General features: G+C 40.9%; 1 protein-coding gene across 1 annotated transcript in view; it reads right to left on the bottom strand.

Annotated features, from left to right (window-relative positions):
- Positions 1 to 19509, bottom strand: part of RAPGEF5 (Rap guanine nucleotide exchange factor 5) — a 238949-nt gene that overhangs the window by 17380 nt on the left and 202060 nt on the right. Inside the window, 6 exon segments of the mRNA XM_039912832.1 lie at positions 1505 to 1585; positions 1587 to 1599; positions 8343 to 8521; positions 10577 to 10699; positions 14042 to 14139; positions 16748 to 16897. Coding sequence (XP_039768766.1) covers positions 1505 to 1585; positions 1587 to 1599; positions 8343 to 8521; positions 10577 to 10699; positions 14042 to 14139; positions 16748 to 16897 — 644 coding nt within the window.

Genomic DNA, 19509 nt, shown 5'->3' with positions numbered 1-19509 from the left:
TTTCATTTTGGTAACAGAAGTCACTGCCCAAGACTGAAGTGGATTAGGGGCTTGTAGAGGGTTGCAATTTGTTTCTCAGATATGGGCCTGCTTCTCACACTCATTTCACAGTGAAAAGACTGAGCACAGAGGGAAAAGCATAGTAAAAGACTGAAAACTCCTTGAAGGCAGGAATTGTAACTACCAACTCTATTGTACTCTCCCAAGCACTTAGTACAGTGCTCTCCACAAAATAAGCTCTCAATAAATACCACTGATGGGTTTATGATGCAAGGTCATCAATCAACAACTAGCAAAGCAAATATTTTGAAAAAATTTTATGCAAAATAAGCATTGAGTGCACATTTGAGGAACCCAAATTCCAAATTAGTTATTTAACTAGGCATGCACATCTTTTGTTTTTATTTGCTCCCGGTGGTTACTTTCCTATCTGGGCACTCAAATGCTTCACTTTAGAGTGTTAGGAACTTCAGTTGTTTTGCAATGTTTCCCTCCCTCAATAGACTTTCAAAATATTGGCCTCAAGGTCTTCCTTAAAGAGGGAATATCATCAATCCTAGTAGTCACTGCAAGGAATTGGAAATCATACTACCCGGGGTCCCTTTCAAATCTCTTCTCGTTAATATCCATAACTTTTGAATCTCATTCACAAACTTTTAAGTCCACTGGCCAGGCTATCTTCCTGATAATAAAAACATTCAAGTATGTGCCTCTGTTTCACCCTTTGTTAAATAAATACATTCCTCACATGATTACTGAGAGTGAATGTATTGAAAAGCTTTTCTAAGACATTAGGATACTCTCTGGATAATTTTGACTAGAGAAGATCTTGCCTGAAGCAGCGGACAATCAAGGCCAAAGAGTATGCTAGGACAATTTGTTATTGTAGATCCAGGCATAAACGAATGAGTCTCTTAAACTCACACTAATTTCCATAATTTTCATTAATTCATCTGAGTGTAGGATTCCCTGAATTTACCAATTTGAATCATTTTGGAGATCTAAAGCCTTCCAAAGAAATCCTGTTCCAATCTTCCCTTTAGATTCAGGGCCTCTTGGATTACTTTTTTTGGCTTTGCTCTCTTTGGTCAGCCTTCCTGATTTGAGAGTAATTCGTAAATGGGATTAGTTACAGAAAAAGGTGAGCTACCTGAAAACTAATTAGGACAGACACAATTGTAGCTAAAACACCAATCCTTGGGTATTTTCCTTTCCCATAATATTTCCCACTCTCCATAGGAAGTTGGCAATTAGGAGAACTCCAAATTGCTGCTTTCTTCCTTTCAGCAAATAGTTAACATTTTATTTCATTACTGGATCCTTATCCTCAAAATTTAACACTGATTGAATTTCTCAAAAGGAGAACTAAGGTATTCTTAAACATTTCAATCAAATTCTTCTAATGAAGTGTTTCCCATTTCTCTCTTGTAGGTGAGACCACAGATTTTAAAAATTTCACTAAATAGCCTACCAAAACTGATTTCTACAGAATATCACGACTTACCTCCCAGGGTCTGTGACAAATCGGCTTGATAGAGGCAGTGTTAAGACCCATGACGATGGCAAAGAAGGAGTTCAAATTTCTTTTGGGCTTTGCAGCTGTGGAACAAAAGACAGTAGATCCCTTATTTTCTAGATAATTATATCAATATGAAAGGTGAGAAGTGCCTCATGTTTCATTGAATTTCATCAGCATGCGAGGGTTGGTGTCCCTGTCAATACTAAACCCCAGCATATCCACTCAACTGCCACTTCCACCAGTTCTAAAGCTGTTGACTCCACAACTTAGAAATGAAAATTCCAAATGTCTCAGCTTTACCTCTCTTTTAGGAAGCTCACATTTCTGATTATCTTTTAGAGCTCACATTTCTGATTATGGTAGTTTTTTTTTTTTTAACAACTTAAAGGAAACTTTCTCCTACTTATTCTGTGAGCCCCTTATGGGACAAGGTCCGTGTCTGACCTGATTAACTTGTATCTTTCCCAGTGCTTAGAACAGGGCTTGACGCATAATAAGAATTTAACGAATACCAAAATAATAATAATTCTTATTAAATTGTAGACCATCTCATCTACATTTATTGTGTGCTCCCTCCAGAGTGCCAATACAGAGCTCTGAAACAGTAGGTGCTCAGTAAATACTGATGAATTATCATCTCCTTTTCAAAATGGAACACCAGTTTATTTTCTATGCTTCTGGCAGCAGTGCTAGAGGCCTGTATATAAAGTTAATGGCTTCTCTCTTGGCAAGTTAGTCTCATTCATTCATTCATTCATTCATTCATTCATTCATTCATTCATTCATTCGTATTTATGATAACTGGCTTATAAATCTCTCATTAGTCATATCAAAATACCTGTGGGCTTTTGCTATTCATTCCACCTCAACCCCACAGCACTTATGTATGTATCTTTAAATTATATATTACAGATTACTTTTTTGTATGTCTGTCTCCCCCTCTAGACTGTAAGCTCATTGTGAGCAGGGAACATGTCTGCTAATTCTGCTGCATTGTATTCCCCCAAGTGCTTAGTACAGTGCTCTACACATAGTAAGCAAGCAATAAATACCACTGATTGATTGCTTGATAGTCATCACCGTGTAATTTCCATACCATCTCAGCACACTACCCTGACCTCATATCTAATGCCCTATGTATACTAATGTTCTCCAGCAGGTTAAAAAAAGATTTCAAGTAATAAAAATATAATGGATAAATATGTAAATAAAATAAATAATAATTTGTATTAGAAATAATAAATAAAATAATGTTTCAGAATCTACCTTTATCATTTTTATTCATTCAATCGTATTTATTGAGCATTTACTGTGTGCCAAGCACTGTACTAAGAGCTTGGGAGAGGCACGACCATCCTTCCCGTCTCTCAGGCCCACAATCTCGGTGTCATCCTTGACTCGTCCCTCTCGTTCACCCCACACATCCTATCCGTTACCAAGACCTGCCGGTTTCACCTCTACAATATCGCCAAGATCCGCCCTTTCCTCTCCACCCAAACGGCTACCTTACTGTTACGGGCTCTTGTTATATCCCGGCTAGACTACTGTGTCAGCCTTCTCTCTGACCTCCCTTCCTCCTCTCTCGCCCCGCTCCGGTCTATTCTTCACTCCGCTGCCCGGCTCATCTCCCGCAGAAACGATCTGGGCATGTCACTCCCCTTCTTAAACAACTCCAGTGGCTGCCTATCGACCTCCGCTCCAAAACAAAAACTCCTCACTCTAGGCTTCAAGGCTCTCCATCACCTTGCCCCTTTCCTACCTCTCCTCCCTTCTCTCTTTCTACCGCCCACCCCGCACGCTCCGCTCCTCTGCCGCCCACCTCCTCGCCGTCCCTCGGTCTCGCCATACCGCCGTCGACCCCCGGGTTCACGTCCTCCCGCGGTCCTGGAACGCCCTCCCTCCTCACCTCCGCCAAACTGATTCTCTTTCCCTCTTCAAAACCCTACTAAAAATTCACCTCCTCCAAGAGGCGTTCCCAGACTGAGCTCCTCTTCCCCCTCTACTCCCTCTGCCATCCCCCCTTTACCTCTCCGCAGCTAAAGCCTCATTTTCCCCTTTTCCCTCTGCTCCTCCGCCTCTCCCTTCCCATCCCCACAGCACTGTACTCGTCTGCTCAACTGTATATATTTTCTTTACCCTATTTATTTTGTTAATGAATTGTACATCGCCTTGATTCTATTTAGTTGCCATTGTTTTTACGAGATGTTCTTCCCCTTGACTCTATTTATTGCCATTGTTCTCGTCTGTCCGTCTCCCCCGATTAGACCGTAAGCCCGTCAAACGGCAGGGACTGTCTCTATCTGTGTGCCGACTTGTTCATCCCAAGCGCTTAGTACAGTGCTCTGCACATAGTAAGCGCTCAATAAATACTATTGAATGAATGAATGAATACAACAACATAGACACACTCCCTGCCTACAAGACACATTCCCTACCTAGAACGAGCTCACAGTCTAGAAAAAATGGAAAATCTATTATAAAATCAAGTAGGACTATGTATCAAGTATCACTATCTAGTGATACCTCTTGCGCTGTCAATCTTTAGTCTTTAGAGACTTTTGGGAAAGGGCCAATCTCTCTATTTTCTAGCATCATTTAGGACACAATTTTTCTTATAGACTGGAGTGCTTCCGACCTAGAAACCACCATGCCTTTATTGTCCATTTAACATGTGCCCAGTGCTTCGTATAATGCCAGCGCTAATTCAAGTCTGGACGGGACCAAAACCAGGATTCACTCTGAAGGATTCCAGGATGTACTGACAGACTGGCCCTCACTGAGGTAATTCTAGTTCCCCTATAGGATGGCTTCTGCTCAAAGAAATTACATCAGTATAATCCACAGAGGAAGGAGAGGGATACTGGACCAGCCAGACATTCCCTGAAAATATGAATATGCAAATAGCAAGCCAACAAGCAAAGGAAAGCATTTCACTGGTGGAAATAACTTATTTCCCCTGGTTATTTTAACTGGAATTGTTATAAGGAAATTAACTGTGCATTTCTATTTGTAGTCTGTACGTAGACAAGGGATACAGACATAAATAATGCAAGAGGAAGGGAACATATGGAAATGGTGGGGCTCCTTATCACCATCCTTAAGACATGGATATAACTTTTCACAGAAACAGCTGGCTGGTGTCATCCTAGTCCTCGAAGGCTATCTGGCTCTTTCCTCAATAACTTTATCACCAGGCAAGTTAGAAAGGCCTCTCCACTGACAGGACCAACTCCTCCAGGGATTTCACAGGCCAGATTTGCTGAAGCAAACCTAAGCCAGGGCAAACAGCACAATGCTTGCTGAGAGGATGGAAAGGCACATGGTAAAAGATCTGTGGGACGGGAAGAGAAGCAGCATGGACTAGAGGATAGACCGTGGATATGGGAGTCAGAAGATCGTGGGTACTAATCCCAGCTCTGTCACTTGTCTGCTGTGTGACCTTGGGCCAGTCATTTCACTTCTCTGTGCCTCAGTTCCCTCGTCTATAAAATAGAGATAAAGTCGGTGAATCCAAGTGGGGACACAGACTGTGACCAATCTGATTAGATTGTATCTATCCCAATGCTTGGTTCAAGGCCTGGCACATAGTAAGCACTTAACAAATATGAGACAGAAAGAGGTAGAGTGACAGAGTGAGTATGTGTGTGAGAGAGAGAGAGAGCAAGTGCTTGAGCACAAATGCTCAGGAAAACAGAGTCCTTTAGGAGCGGGAAAGCTGGACACCAGATTTCCCAGTCATTCATTCAGTAAGTTAATCACATTTATTGAATGCTTAGTGTGTGAAGAGCACTGTACTAAGTGCTTAGGAGAGTACAGTATAACAATTAGACACATTCCCTGTCCACAAGGAGCTTGCAGTGCCGCTCCTGTTCTGGCTTCTCTTATCCCTGCTTGCCCTACACAGTTTCTCTCCAGCTAGCTTCCCATATCCCAGGTCCTCTTGAACCAGGGCAAATATATCCCCACTCCACAGTGTCACTTCCCTCCGGCATACTCATTTGCAAAGATGTGTGCACACTTCTAGGACAAAGATTGCCTATATGATGGATAAATATGTAAATGTTCAAAGATAACTCATAGCATCTACTCAGATGGAGGAAGCTTCCAGAGACTATATGGTTCAGCTCTCCCAGTTTTCAGGGGAGGATAAAAATATGCTTGCCTGATCGGGTCAAAGGGAATACAGGAAAGATGCAGAAAGCAGAGAGTGGACTCAGGGAGCAAAGTGTATGCCTCTTGTTTCCTGAAGCAATGCAGCCAACCTCTCTTTCTGCTGATCAGCTGGCTCTGAGATCCCACTGCCACAAGCGTGGTGATTTGGAGCTACAACTGCAGGAGGAGAGAAATCTGGAGGCTTTTCCAAGATCTGTAACTTTCACTCTTACTTCCTCACATCAGTCTTCTGCCCCTGAAGCCCAAGGGCATGCAGTTGGAACCTTCAGAGCTATGGTGACCAGGAATCCCACTTTGGGGGCAATGGCCTAGTGGACAGAGCATGGGACTGGGAGTCAGAAGGTCATGGGCTCTAATCCCGCCTCTGCCATTTGTTTGCTGGGTGACTTTGGGCAAATCACTTCACTTCTCTATGCCTCAGCTACCTCATCTGTACAATGGGGACTGAGACCGTGTGTCCAACCTGATATGCTTGAATCCACCTCAGCACTTAGTATGGTGCGTGGCACAAAGTAAGCACTTAACAAATACCACAATTATTATGTCTGAGGGTCCACTTTTATGTCCCATTTGGGGTTTTCTTGGCAACAACAGCAACAGCAGCTGCCAGCCCCGCCCATGGAAATCAGTGCTATTTTGATCATGAATTCAGGGTACGGATCTGTACTCTTTGAGCACTCGATAGCCACCCCATCCTCCGCCCCACAGCACTCATGTAAATATCTGTCATGAGATTTAATCTCTGTCTCCTCCTCTAGACTTTAAACTCCCTGCGGGCAGCAGGGAATGTGTCCACCAACTCTGTTGTACTGTACTCTCCCAAGCCTTAGTACAGTGCTCTACCCACAGTAGGAACTCAATAAATATCATTGTTTCACTTATGTGGGGAGCAGTTCGTGTTGGTTGGCCAGCAAGGAGAGGAGTGAGGAATGGGTGAGGGCTCCCTCCTGAGAGTGGGCTACATTGGTGGACAGATGGGACCTCAAAGGATCTCTCTGCATCTAGACAACTGGCCTTGCTCCAGTAAATTTTAGTGTCGCTGAGGGCAGGGATCATGTCTACCAACTCTACTGTGTTGTACTCTTCCCAGGGCATAGTCCAGTGCTCTGCACACAGTAAGTGCCCAATTAATACCATTCATTGATTGACTGATTGAGCATTTACTCTGGAAGAATGGGCATCCAAGAGAGACATTTCTTTAGGAGCGTAGAAGGAGAGGGTGATAGGGCAGAGGAGGAAAGCGCATGTTCTAATAGTGAATGAATAAATCAGGAAAAAAAAAGAAAGCTGAAATGAAGACAACAGGGTGAATGAGGCAACAGGGTGAAACAGGAGTTCAGAAAAGAAAAGGAAAATGACCCAAGTTAGATATGGGCAGAAAAAAAGAGGATAGGTAGAAAGAACTCAAACAGAGAAAGTAACAAAACAAAACCCAATAAAAGGTAAAATAGGAAACAAGGAAAAATGGAAGGATGGGGAGAGGAAGAAGAGGAGAAGAAACTGAAGGAACAGAAAGATTCAGGGCAGCAAGTGTGAATTTCTACCCCAGTGCTTACCACTGTGTCCAACCTGATTAACTTGTATCTACCCCAACACTTAGAACAGTGCTGGGCACATAGTAAGCACTTAACAAGTACCATAATAATCTATTAATTATTATTATTATAGTTCTTGGCACATAGGAAACACTGAACAAATATTATTATTAATAGTAGTAATAATAATGTGGATGTGTGGACAAAAATAGTTGGAGAAAGGATGAGAGAGGCAGCAGGAATGGTGGCTAGGCAGGTGAGGTAATTTAATAATGATAATTATTATTCTGGTATTCGTTAAGAACTTACTATGTGCCAGGCACTGTAGTAAGCATTGTGGTAGACACAAGCAAATCGGGTTGGACATAGTCCCTGTCGCACAGAAGGCTCAAAGTCTTAATCTCCATTTTACCGATGAGATAACTGAGGCATAGAGAAATCAAGTAACTTGCCCAAGGTAACACAGCAGACAAGTGGCCGACCTGGGATTAGAACCCATGGCCTTCTGGCTCCCAGATTAGAGGGTGAATAGGGGAAGTTGAGAGTTAATTTCTACATTGCATTGAAATTCAGTTATTTGGGCAGAGGTCTAAACTCCACTGGCACCTTGTCCAGCTTTAGTTTATGAGTTTTGGATAATCCATAAAATGAGGATCTGAAAGTCCTGTTTATCTATCATTTATTCATCATCATTTAGCTTTCAAAATTTTACAGTCATTCATTATTCCCATGATATACCTGTATCTTTGTAAAACAGAGGGGAGTATGTGGGGTGGGAGAGAGATAAATCCCCAACTTTGAATTCAAAAAATTCCAGTTACTTTTGTACAGTGCTGAACTGATTCCTGCTCAATTCCAAACCTTCAAGCTATTGAACGATTTCGAACCCTACAATGAAGCATTTACTGCAAATGCAAATTATCTATTTTTATTTTAAATTATTTCCCTTAACCCACACAACACCAAGCTTTCTTTATTTTATTTTTTTACCAGAACCTTCATTGTATGTTCAGAATACAAGTTCGCCACCAACCAAATCACAACCCGATCCTTTTCGTCAATCATCTCGAGAAAGCATGAGTCCTAGGGCTCATTTTATGCTGTGGACCACTTACTGAGCAGCAATTTTGATGAATTTTTTCACTAGCTGCACACGCTTGCAAAGCTGGCTGCAGAGCAGGATCTCTGTGGAAACCCAGAGCTGAACTTCATTGCACCTCTGAAGCAGAAGGCTGAGATTCACAGTATTTTCACTACTTCCTTGTCTGCTGAAGGTGAAGTAAATAAGTTCTTGCTGGAAGACAATGCATTTCAAAATTAGTGTTTTAGTGTGGTCCCAATATTCAACAAGGCTTACCTTTATATATTCCCCTGAGGTTTTTAATCAGTCAATTAATTGTATAAAGTGTCAAATTCCCACCATCCGGTCTTTAGGCAAGAGAAAAAACAAATAAGATTGAGAATCCTCAAGTACTAGATCCCATACTGTTACTGAGCATGTGTGAGTAATAGGGGAAGGAATAAGGGGTCAAGAAAACTCACTGTGCATATGTACTATAAAACTAGAGCTCAAAACAAAGGAAGAGATTTCTGGGCAGAGAAACTAATCTGAGAAGCTGAGAAAAATCAAGATGGGGCTTAGAATGGAGGGGGGATGAACAAAAGAGCAAGTACAGTAAGTACTAGGGTGAAATGTAGCTTAGTAAAAAGACCACAGGATTCAGGGACAGGAGGTGTGAGTTCTAAACACGGCTCCACTATTTGCCTGCTGTAGGGTGTTGGGCAAGTCACTTACTTCTCAGTGCCTCAGTTTCCTCATTAGGATAATAGGAATTGACTACCTGTTTTCCCCTGCCTTAAACTGAGAGACTCATGAGGGTCAGGAATTTTATGAGATCTGCTTATAAATATTGTTACACCAGCACATGGTTCAATGCTTGGCCTGCAGCAGGCCATAAAATTCCTATAATTCCTAAATTCATATAATTATTCATTATCAAAGCAGGCAAAAAATGAACAAAGATAAAATATACAGAGAGTGAAAATGAGAAAGCAGTGAGAGGGCTTGATCCCAGGTTTCCCATTTATCTTCAAGAGTTGTGACCTGTTATTACTAATATCAGACTCAACCCCAAGGTAGTTTCCACTCTCCTAAGTGGCTACTTCAGAACTAAGAAGGTGCATAGAAAAACAAATTCAAATCAGAAGAACAATTTTGTTGTAAAAAATGACAATGGAGTGTCACAGAAAAAAATCAATTCTTAAATTTCACCTCCAGGTTTACTTGGGTGCCTTAATGCTGGAAGTTTTCCCAGGGTGCTAACAAGCAAGAAAAAGGCATTGTGGTAACATTCCATAATTTAAAAAAAAATTTTATATTCTCTAAATTAGGCATAGGAGTTCCTTCTCTTAGCCAGATAGGAAAATTATTGTTAGCATACTCCAATCAATCAAGTGCAGAGCACAGTACTAGGCCCTTTGGAGAGTTCAATACAATAGAATTGGTAGAAATACTCCCAGCCCACAAGGAGTTTACAGTCTAACTCCAAATTTCTACATATGCAGGAATTTTACCATGTCTTAATTCCTAAAAAAGCTTACTGTTCAAGATCACCTTTAACTGTAATCAACCCTTCTTTACTTTTCCACTAATCAAAAATGTCAGTGATCTGCAATTATAGGAGAAACTACTATGGGAAAATAAGGAGCTCATTGGAACCTCGACTTCTTAAACCAGCTCCTGGATGTCTCGTTTGCCTGACCTAACTTTACGCCATATTCTTCATCACATATTGAACTAAACTCCTGCACAGTTTTTGAAAAACATTCCTTTTTGGAACAAGTGAAAATCTAATGACAAATTGTTTCCAAAGTTAAACAGTAGATAAACCATTTTTGTATCTTTTCAGTATATATTTTTGATTTCTTAATGTTCATTTTAAGAAGTCTACATGCATGCATTTAATTTTACTAAAATGACAGAATTTCTGTAGGTCCCAGTGTTTCTAGGAATATTGTCATGCCTTTTTCCCCCCAGCACATTAAGAAAACCCAAATTATCCTTTGAGGCTCCCTGACATGACAATACACCATTATATCACAAGATGATGAATTGTGCATTCAATCCCAGGCCTAATTCTAACTACACTGAATGATCCATTCGATGAAATTTCATCCCTTTAAAAGGCAGCATCTAAGCATAGAGAAAGAAAAGATTAGAATTCTGCCTGCCTAATATGGAAGCAAAAAACCAAGAGCTTTTGATATATTCCTATATAACTACATAAAACTGACTTTCCAAGAGAGGCGCAAAGCATTAATAGCAATATTTATATGCTTTGATTCTTACCTCATGAATTGAATTGAACAGACTCCAATCAAAGTTCATTAATTCCAAGGCAAGATCCCAAGTGTTCATTCCTAAAATCCGCATCGACCTCTGCTGTGATTCTTCATTTTCAGTGAACGGGTTCTAAATCAATGGACAGGAGCAAAAATATCCTGAATAATTCCCAAATGTTTCACATTGAATTAGTTAGAATTCTGAGGCATTAGAAATTCTTATTAGAAAAAATCATCGTCCTCTGAGTGCCCTTAATCATTTCCCCGGGCTCTTCACCTTCATTGAGTTGCAGCATATTTAGGAAACAGCTTGGATTCAGGAAAATGGGATCAATGATTTTTTAAAGCATTGAATTAGCACCTCTCTTTTCAGATGCACCAAAATCCAAATATGAAACTCTGCCGAGGCCAGCATAATGAAAACAAAATCCCTGAAATCACTTTGGCTTCTGATCTGCATTAATGTGCCAGCAGGGTTAGTGTAAAAACAAACAAAAGAAATGTCATGGTGCACTTCAATAAAGACAGACATGGATTTTACAAGAAATCATGTAATGTGTCTCATAACAGAATCCACATTTACAAATTTCATCCAAATGCCAGTTATCTGAAGAACCACCAAAATGTTATTTGCTGGATAAATAAAAAAGACAAAATAAGAAGCGAAGGGATTTTTTTAGCATATTACATAAGGCTTTTCTACAACACTGCTTTCATATGCGGATGACTTTCTATATACCAAGTACAACTGCATTTTTCATCATTAAAATTTGGCATGAATGATTACTTAAATGAAAACTATAATCATGACCAATTTGATTATCAGTGTTGTGACAATCATATGCTTTGTCCCTTCTATAGTCATTTTTTATTTGAAACCAATAGTATTGAACTGGTTTGCTAGCCTCCTTTGAAGGCTGAATTCTGTTCAACTGAGAAGGATTGCTAGAGCCCAAGAAATGCCAGTTTTAATTTAGAGCACTGTGGCCCCACACAAATCTACATTCCATCTTCACGTCTTTCAAAACAGGACAAATTTGAATGCACTATTTCCCTCTGACAGGAACTCAGTGCTTTAACAGTCATAGTGGTGGGCAGTGAACATGTCTACCAACTCGGTTGTATTGTATTCTCCCTAATGCTTATTACAGTGCTCTGCACACAGGAAGTACTCAATACCATTAATTGATTGATGACCTTTGTTTTTAAATGAATTTTCACTGCAGTGATCAATAGTATATCTTAACAATAGTGTTCAGAGTCATTATTTTTAGAAGAGGCTCATTTCAAAGGATATTCAACTTAAAAGACTTAGTATTAAAGTCTGCCATGCAAATTAGTTTTAGCTCACTGGCCCAGAGCATAAAGAAATTGTGGAAAGAGCCCAGGGCCTGGGAGTCAGAGGACCTGGATTCTAAATCCCAGCTCTGCCACTTGTCTGCTATGTGACCTTGGGCAAATCACTTCACTTCTCTGTGCCTCAGTTACCTCATTTGTAAAATGTAAAACCTGTAAAATGGGGATTGAGCCCCACGTGGGACAGGTACTATGTCCTGTCCAACCTGATTATCTTGTATCTACCCCAGCTCCTTAGTACCGGGCCTTAGCATGTAGAAAGCCCTTAAAAAATACCATAAAAAAGGGTCTCCCCTTAATGATGAGTAAAACATTAATAACTACTTCTTTGAGCTAATAAATGCCACAAGCATCAAATACACCTTTACTAAGGCATTAAGCATGGGAAGGGCTAATAATCAGTGGGGTTTTTTTCAGCCATTCCGTTAATTACTTCAAGTAATTTGGGATACTTTTCCTGCAAAGTATCAATAAAAACTAGAAAAAAAAAGTGTCTACAGGCATCAAATCTCTGGCTCTAGACTATAAGCTCCCTGGGGGTAGAAATTATGTCTAACAACTCAGTTGTACTGTACTCTCCAAAGCACTTAGTACAGTGCTCTGCAAACAGTAAGTGCTCAGTAAATACCACTGATTGATCTGGGGGCTAAGGATACATTTCCCAGGTATTTTTTGTGCTCATCTGAGAGAGATACTGGATCCAGAGGTGATAGTATAAATATTTTCTCAGCCAAACAGCCAAGCATTTGTTGTGGACTGGGAGTGGCATGGGTGGGAAGAGTTGCACTGACTTGCTCTGCAGCCCAGTCAGTAGTCATAGCAGTAGTATTTACTGGATGCCCACTGTACAGTGCACTCTACTAGATGCAGGGGGAATACAGAATAAAGAAGGGATACGCTCCCTGCCCACAACAAACCTATACTATAATGGCAGAACAAAATAAAAATATTTACTACCAGAGTGGTCAAAATACATGACCATATGTGTATACATGTGAGGAGGGTGAAAATATATTATTTTTTAAACTGGTATTTGTCATGCTCTTACTGTGTACCAAGCACTGTTCTAAGCACAGGGGTAGATACAAGTTAATAAGATTGGATGCAGTTTGTGTCCCACATGGGGCTCCTAGTCTTAATCTCCATTTTAAATGAGGCAACTGAGGCCCAGAGAAGTGAAATGAGTTGCTCAAGGTCACACAGCAGACAAGTGGTAGAGCCGGGATTAGAACCCAAGTCCTTCTGACTCCCAGGTTCTATCCACTAGGCCATGCTGCTTCCTAAATGCAGCCTGGTTAGGTCAATGAGAACATGATAGGTTACTACCCAGGCACGGGACACATCCTGCTGGCCAAAGGGGCAGGAGCACAGGCAGCGGGGCTGACGTGGTCCCCATCTTTGCTTGGGTGGTCCTTGCTCCCCATGACCTTCCCAGAGCTTCGCCAAATCCCACATGAGAGCGGCCAGCGCTACTGGTGGCCAACTCGTAGTCCAACATAATAATAATAATAAAAATTATGGTATTTGTTAAGCACTTACTATGTGCCAAGCACTGTAGTAAGTGCTGGTACCATACTAAGCACTGACATACTACAGCCTGGGTCTCAAGTTGTGGAGAAAGAAAAAAAAAGAAAAAAGCCCCTTCTGTCTCCTACAGGAATGGCCATACGTGCCCTTCAGGTTTCCCCCTAAGTGGCATTCTGAATGGCTCTGACTTACTTTCACCTCTGACCCGATCTGATGGCTCATGAAATCCTAGCTGACAGAAGCTACTTTCCCAAGTGCCACGGTCATGGAGTTTGAAAGGAGGGAGATTACTCAGAATGTGTCTGTTTAGTGTTATGTTGTACTCTCTCAAGTGCTTAGTACAGTGCTTTGCACACGGTAAGCGCTCAATAAATGATTGAATTGAATTGAGCCAAGTGATGTCCTTTTTCTTTCCTCAGTCCTGACCAGAAATGCACTTGTGGTGGCTTGAGGGCAACAATGCTTGTCTGCACCTTTACTTTAGCATCGGTGTCTTATTTAAACACGTAGGAAACCAGGCACTCCCCACCCCCTTTCCATTGAAATTACACCACAAAGTGATGTTCTGCTAAGAATTAGAAATTCTTACCAAAGTGTCAGTCAGGTCTCTTCGGTAAACAAATAGCCGACTAGAGACCTCCATTGATTTTGAGATGGCCAAGTCGTTTGGCTGAAGTTCTTGTTTTTCTTTAAAAGCAAAACAATAAAAATGAAAATATAAGTGGGAGAAAAAATTTTGAAGAGAAATAAACTTACAAGCAAATCAATCTTTAAGTGGTATAGGTACACAGTCCTTAAAGACAACTCTTGATTCTGGTGCTCAAGTTGATACAACCATTATTTGCTTAGCAACCACACATCATATTAAGAGCACTAAATGGCCATCATTTTCTAATAGAACTATTTTATTTTGGCCAAAATTGCAAAAGTACATATTGAAATATGGCAGAGGCATACAAAGTTTTCCTTCTACTTTGAGGACAATTCATTTCCCAATTTAAAGAACGAACACACTCATGCAATTGTCACTAAAAAAAAATAAATAAATCACTAAAAGCTGGTAAAATAAAGACCACAGAAGTGGCTGAAAACTACCTGCAGGTAACCCAGACAATTTTCTGTTAACCTAACTAGTGGTCAGAAAGTTTAATTGGAAATGCTTAAAAAACTGAGGCAGTTATGACTAGTGCTGAAATCAGATATTGGCTCTAAACGCAATTTCATGCCACCCGCCCTCCAAAGGATTAAAAGACTAAATTTGCTTGTACATAAAAAATGTATCAAATTAATATGATATTCAACTATAGCAGCACACTGGAGGAAGAGAATAAGTTATGGCCACATAGGATTTTTAAATTTCAGCAAATATAGGTGCATGACTAAGGGTATACATTGCAATTCTTAAGAAATGCTGTCCATTAAAATTCTCCCAATTACAAATGAACGTACACATTAGAGGGAAAAATAGCATTTCACAGGCACCATAGAGATATTAGGTAATTAAAAGAGTTATCTGTCATCAAATTCATGTCTGGCTCTCTGCTGATTCAGAACTAACTGGTATGGCAAGTGCCTGTTTTTGTTATGGAGAGTCTCATTCTCGGTGATGGAGTGATTTCTAGGAGGTGCGACGTGTAATGAACTGGACTGTAATTATTCATTTCTAGGCAGTGAACACAATGATTGATTTACTTGAAAGGTAGAGTTAATATTGCCTTCTTTCAAGTATGATTTCAGAAGTCAGTTCATCCTTACACATTAAGCAAGGAATTAGGTCTTGTTACAGTTACAGTTGTATGTCAAATATATGAAATTCTTTATCAAGAATTCTGAAAAAATAAACATTTCTCAATCTGTAATTAAAAGCAACTGAGAAATGCAGAAGTAAACCTCACCTCTAATAGCTATGTTCCATTTAGCAGAGGTTTTCTCACGATATATATTATGCATATAGAGAAGCAGCATGGCTCAGTGGAAGGCTTAGGAGTCAGAGGTCATGGGTTTTAATCCCGGCTCCGCCGCTTGTCAATTGTATGACTTTGGCAAGTCACTTAACTTCTCTGTGCCTCAGTTACCTCATCTGGAAAATGGGGATTATGACTGTGAGCCCTGTATGGGACCTGATTAACCTGTATCTACCCAGTGCTTAGAACAGTGCTCGGCACATAGTAAGCACTTAACAAATACCAACATTATTATTATTATATCTGTAATTTATCTATTCATTTATATATTAATGTCTGTTTTTCCCTGTAGACTGTGAGCTCATTGTGGGCAGGAATGTGCCCATTTGTTGTTATATTGTTGTTATACCAAGCACTTGGTACAGTGCTTTGCACACAATAAACACTCAATAAATGTGATTAAATGAATGAATGATTTAACAGCTGATCTTTTCCCCCACATAAACTCCATTGCAGATGAATCATTTGTAGCCATTTATGCTTATCATTTCATTGGTTGGGGTTGCCACATCTTGTTTTTGGTTATATGTTGTGACCTTTGGAACAATGTTAAATAGAAAATAGCCTTGTCATTTATTTTGTTGTTTCCTAAGCCTTGCACCACTATTGTTATACAAATAATTAAATCATCTCCTTTGTCTTCTCTAAGAGTAAGGAGACATTAAAAAAGATGACAAGCAACCTGGTTTACTGGAGACCCTGAGTTCTCACAGGCACCAGTGAAAATGATGCGGCTGTGCAGGTCAAAGAGATCAATAGTGTCAGTTTGTTAATTGGTGGAATTTTATTCCAAAAGAGGCCATCAACTATTCTTTGTGCTTAAATAAAGACTACCAGAAAAAAAAAAGCACTGTAAACAGGCCTAGAGACCGAAGGTTCTAATTGAGGAAACATTGCTTTTGGCTGCCTTTTTACTCTGTTTCTTTACCCCTCTCTTTTCCATATGAAGTCCACAGCCATTTAACACCAACCAGGCATACAGTTCATGCCTTTGAGTCTCTTTCTTTCTTCAGCAATCTTTAGATGAATTTAAATATGAAAATAGGAAGCTCATCTAGAGTAGAAAATATGAAAAGCTTTGTAATATATTCCAAAACCCTGGAACTCCTGCATGCTGGATTCCTGGAGAGGAAATTCAGTATCCAATGGTACCCAAGAATTAGTTGTCGTCATGGAAACAATTCGGGTAAGCAGCTTCTTATTGTTACTGTGGTCATCCAGCTGGGGACCCAGAGGGGTACAGCTATACACTTGCTCTACAAAATGTCAACGTTCTTCTTAGAGAGCAGATACAGGAAAAGATTGGTATTCAAAGGCAGAAGATAATTTACCCCCAGTGAACGAGACAGTCACCAGTGCCAGATCGTCCTCTGCATGCTGGATCTTTTCTGCTACAATTTTCAGTATTTCCTGAGCTGAAGTGGAGATTTTAGCCTTCACACTGACATAGGAATGTTCAGTGATATACACTCGACAAAAAACTGTATGAAAAAAAGTTGTTAGTAAACAGAACATCATGGTCTTCTTAGGAAAAATTTCCCAAATCACACAACTATATATGTGCACAAACATAGCCCTGCAGCACACATGTGTATATAGGAATGTTTGTGTGTGTGTGTGTACAAGTTTATTTTTGGAGGTAGAATTGCTCTTAAATGAAAGGTAAAATTCACATTCCCCCCAGCCCCATCACAGCTTCCTCATTCCTTGAAAAGCCACATTGAGAAGCAGCTTGGCTTAGTGGATAGAGCACGAGTCTGGGCATCAGAAGGATCTGGGTTCTAATCTTGCTCTGGCACATCTGCTGTGTGACCTCAGGCAACTCATTTCTATTCTCTGTGCCTCGGTTATTTCATCTGTAAAATGGGGATTAAGAGGGTGAGTCCCTTGTAGGACAGGGACTGTGTCCAACCTGATAAACTTGTACCTATCCCAGTGCTTCGAACAGTGCTTGGCACATAGTAAGTGCTAAACAAGTGCCATAACTATTATTATTATAGGGTCAAAGGCAGCACTGGGAGGCTTAGTTCTGACATCCTCCTCCACCTTGTCAGAGTTGGGAAAGGTTCTTTGTAATCGTGGTCCGAGCAACCAGCGAGGTTCTGGGTGGAAGAGGGGGAATCAGGCTGCCTGGTCCCAGGCAGTTCCCCTGGCAAGTGCCTGCTGCCCCAGGTGCTTCAGGAGAGCTCTGGCAGCCAGCTGCAGTCCCTTTGGCCACAGATGGGTTTCATACACAAAATCATTACATGTATTTCACAGTGCGCTGTGTCACTCCCTCCCCGCTTTATCGCTTGTTGCACCCAGTGTCCCAGCAGTAATGTGAATGTCAAGGACTAGGGAGTGAGAATGACATGGCAAAAGCCACGAGTGCGATATTCAGTTCCTTCACTTGGTACTTTGGTCCCAAGGTTTACGTGACTGGATTAAAACAAAATAATAATAATTATAGAATTTGCTAAGCCCTTATTATGTATCAGGCACCGTAGCAAGCTCTGAGGTGGATACAAGCAAATCAGGTAGGACACAGACCCTGTCCCACATGGGGCTCACAGCCTTAATCTCCATTTTACAGATGAGAGAACAGAAGCCCAGAAGAAGTGAAGTGATTTGCCCAAGGTCACGCAGTAGACAAATGGCAGAGCTGGGATTAGAACTCAGGCCCTTCTGACTCCCAGGCCCATGCTCTATCCACTCGGCCACGCTGCTTCTCGCTGTTTGTCTGCCGTTTAACAATGGGAGACTCCAAATCATTCATCAAATTATGTCAGCTTGTCTTCCTCAGTTTGTAAGCTCCAAGGACATGGATAACATTTTATACTTCTCCTATGAGCCTACACAAGGGACGAGTTAAGTGGTCTGAATAGCGTTCAATAAATTCTGTTGAAGATGATGATGATAATGCTTAGCTGGATGTGAGGGGGAGAACTGTGCTGTTAATCTTTCATAGATTCTGCTAGCATTTCACCCAGGAGAGAGAGGGGAAATCATTGTGAGTGCACTCCATCAGTCAAGGACTATTTGGATAAGGAAATAACATTCTCAGTTCAGAAAGAAGATAAATAATTCTAGCCATATTCCTTTAAATTTTCTCCCTTGATAACTATCACTGAAGCATCTTGGTTCTTGGCTCCCCGTGGAAGAGAAAAATTCTTCCTTCCAGGTCTGAGCAATGTGAGCTTCTCTAAACCAATCCCCTCATTTTCCCTGGATCATCTACTTTGTGCTCAAGACCAGTGAAGCTCCCAACCCCCCCACAACCTCTTAGAATTGACAAGATGTCAATGTCCACTCTGCAAACTCAAATATTTTGTCTATTTTGTGCAGTTGCGACAACAGATGCCCCACCTTTCTATGAGCACAATTCTTAGTTCTGTTTTGCAGACTAGTGATTCTATAAAACTGCAGCCCATCATGATATCCATCTGGCATAGCAGTCTCAATTTTTTAAATCTAACATTCCTCAAAGACCCTAATGATGCTGTCACCAAACCTCTGCCATCTTCCGGTCATCGTCCAGTCCCCAAGTGTGTGGGAGGCAGAGTCCAACTGCCCACCCTGTCCAAAAGCTACAGAGGTGAAATTAATCATATCACTTCAATGGTGCCAACCCTATGAGGGCAATAGCTGCCCTGGGTCCTTTAAAGCTGGAGCCCCTGAGTTTCCTTGGCATCTTTGGCTGCTTCCACTCCGTCAGAGCACTGAGTCCTGCCAAGAGACGGAGAGGTCCTCTTGCTGTCACTCATTTATATAGTCTGGAAGTGGTAGCTATCGGACTGAGTGGCCTGCCAGAACAGTGAAGACCCTGAATAAGGGCCTAACAAATATGATCATAACGAATATCTGCTCTTTTTGCTCTAATGTACCAATCCTCTTTATGACTTTTACTGTTGTGTTTGCTTTATGTTTTGCTCCTTTAACTCCTTTGATATTTTCTTGTGTGCCTGTGGTCATGTCTCCTCTATCTATGAGCCAGGGAACGAGCCTGAATATCATCCTTGCACCTTTCCGCAGCACTCGGTACAGAACTCTGTACAACCCAGGTACTCAATAAATACTACGGATTGAAGAAATACTAATCCTCAGAAAAACAAGG

This window comes from Ornithorhynchus anatinus, chromosome 8 (genome assembly GCF_004115215.2).
Source record: "Ornithorhynchus anatinus isolate Pmale09 chromosome 8, mOrnAna1.pri.v4, whole genome shotgun sequence".
NCBI classification, from domain to species: Eukaryota; Metazoa; Chordata; class Mammalia; order Monotremata; family Ornithorhynchidae; genus Ornithorhynchus; species Ornithorhynchus anatinus.
This window is presented reverse-complemented; position numbering and strand designations above follow the sequence as displayed.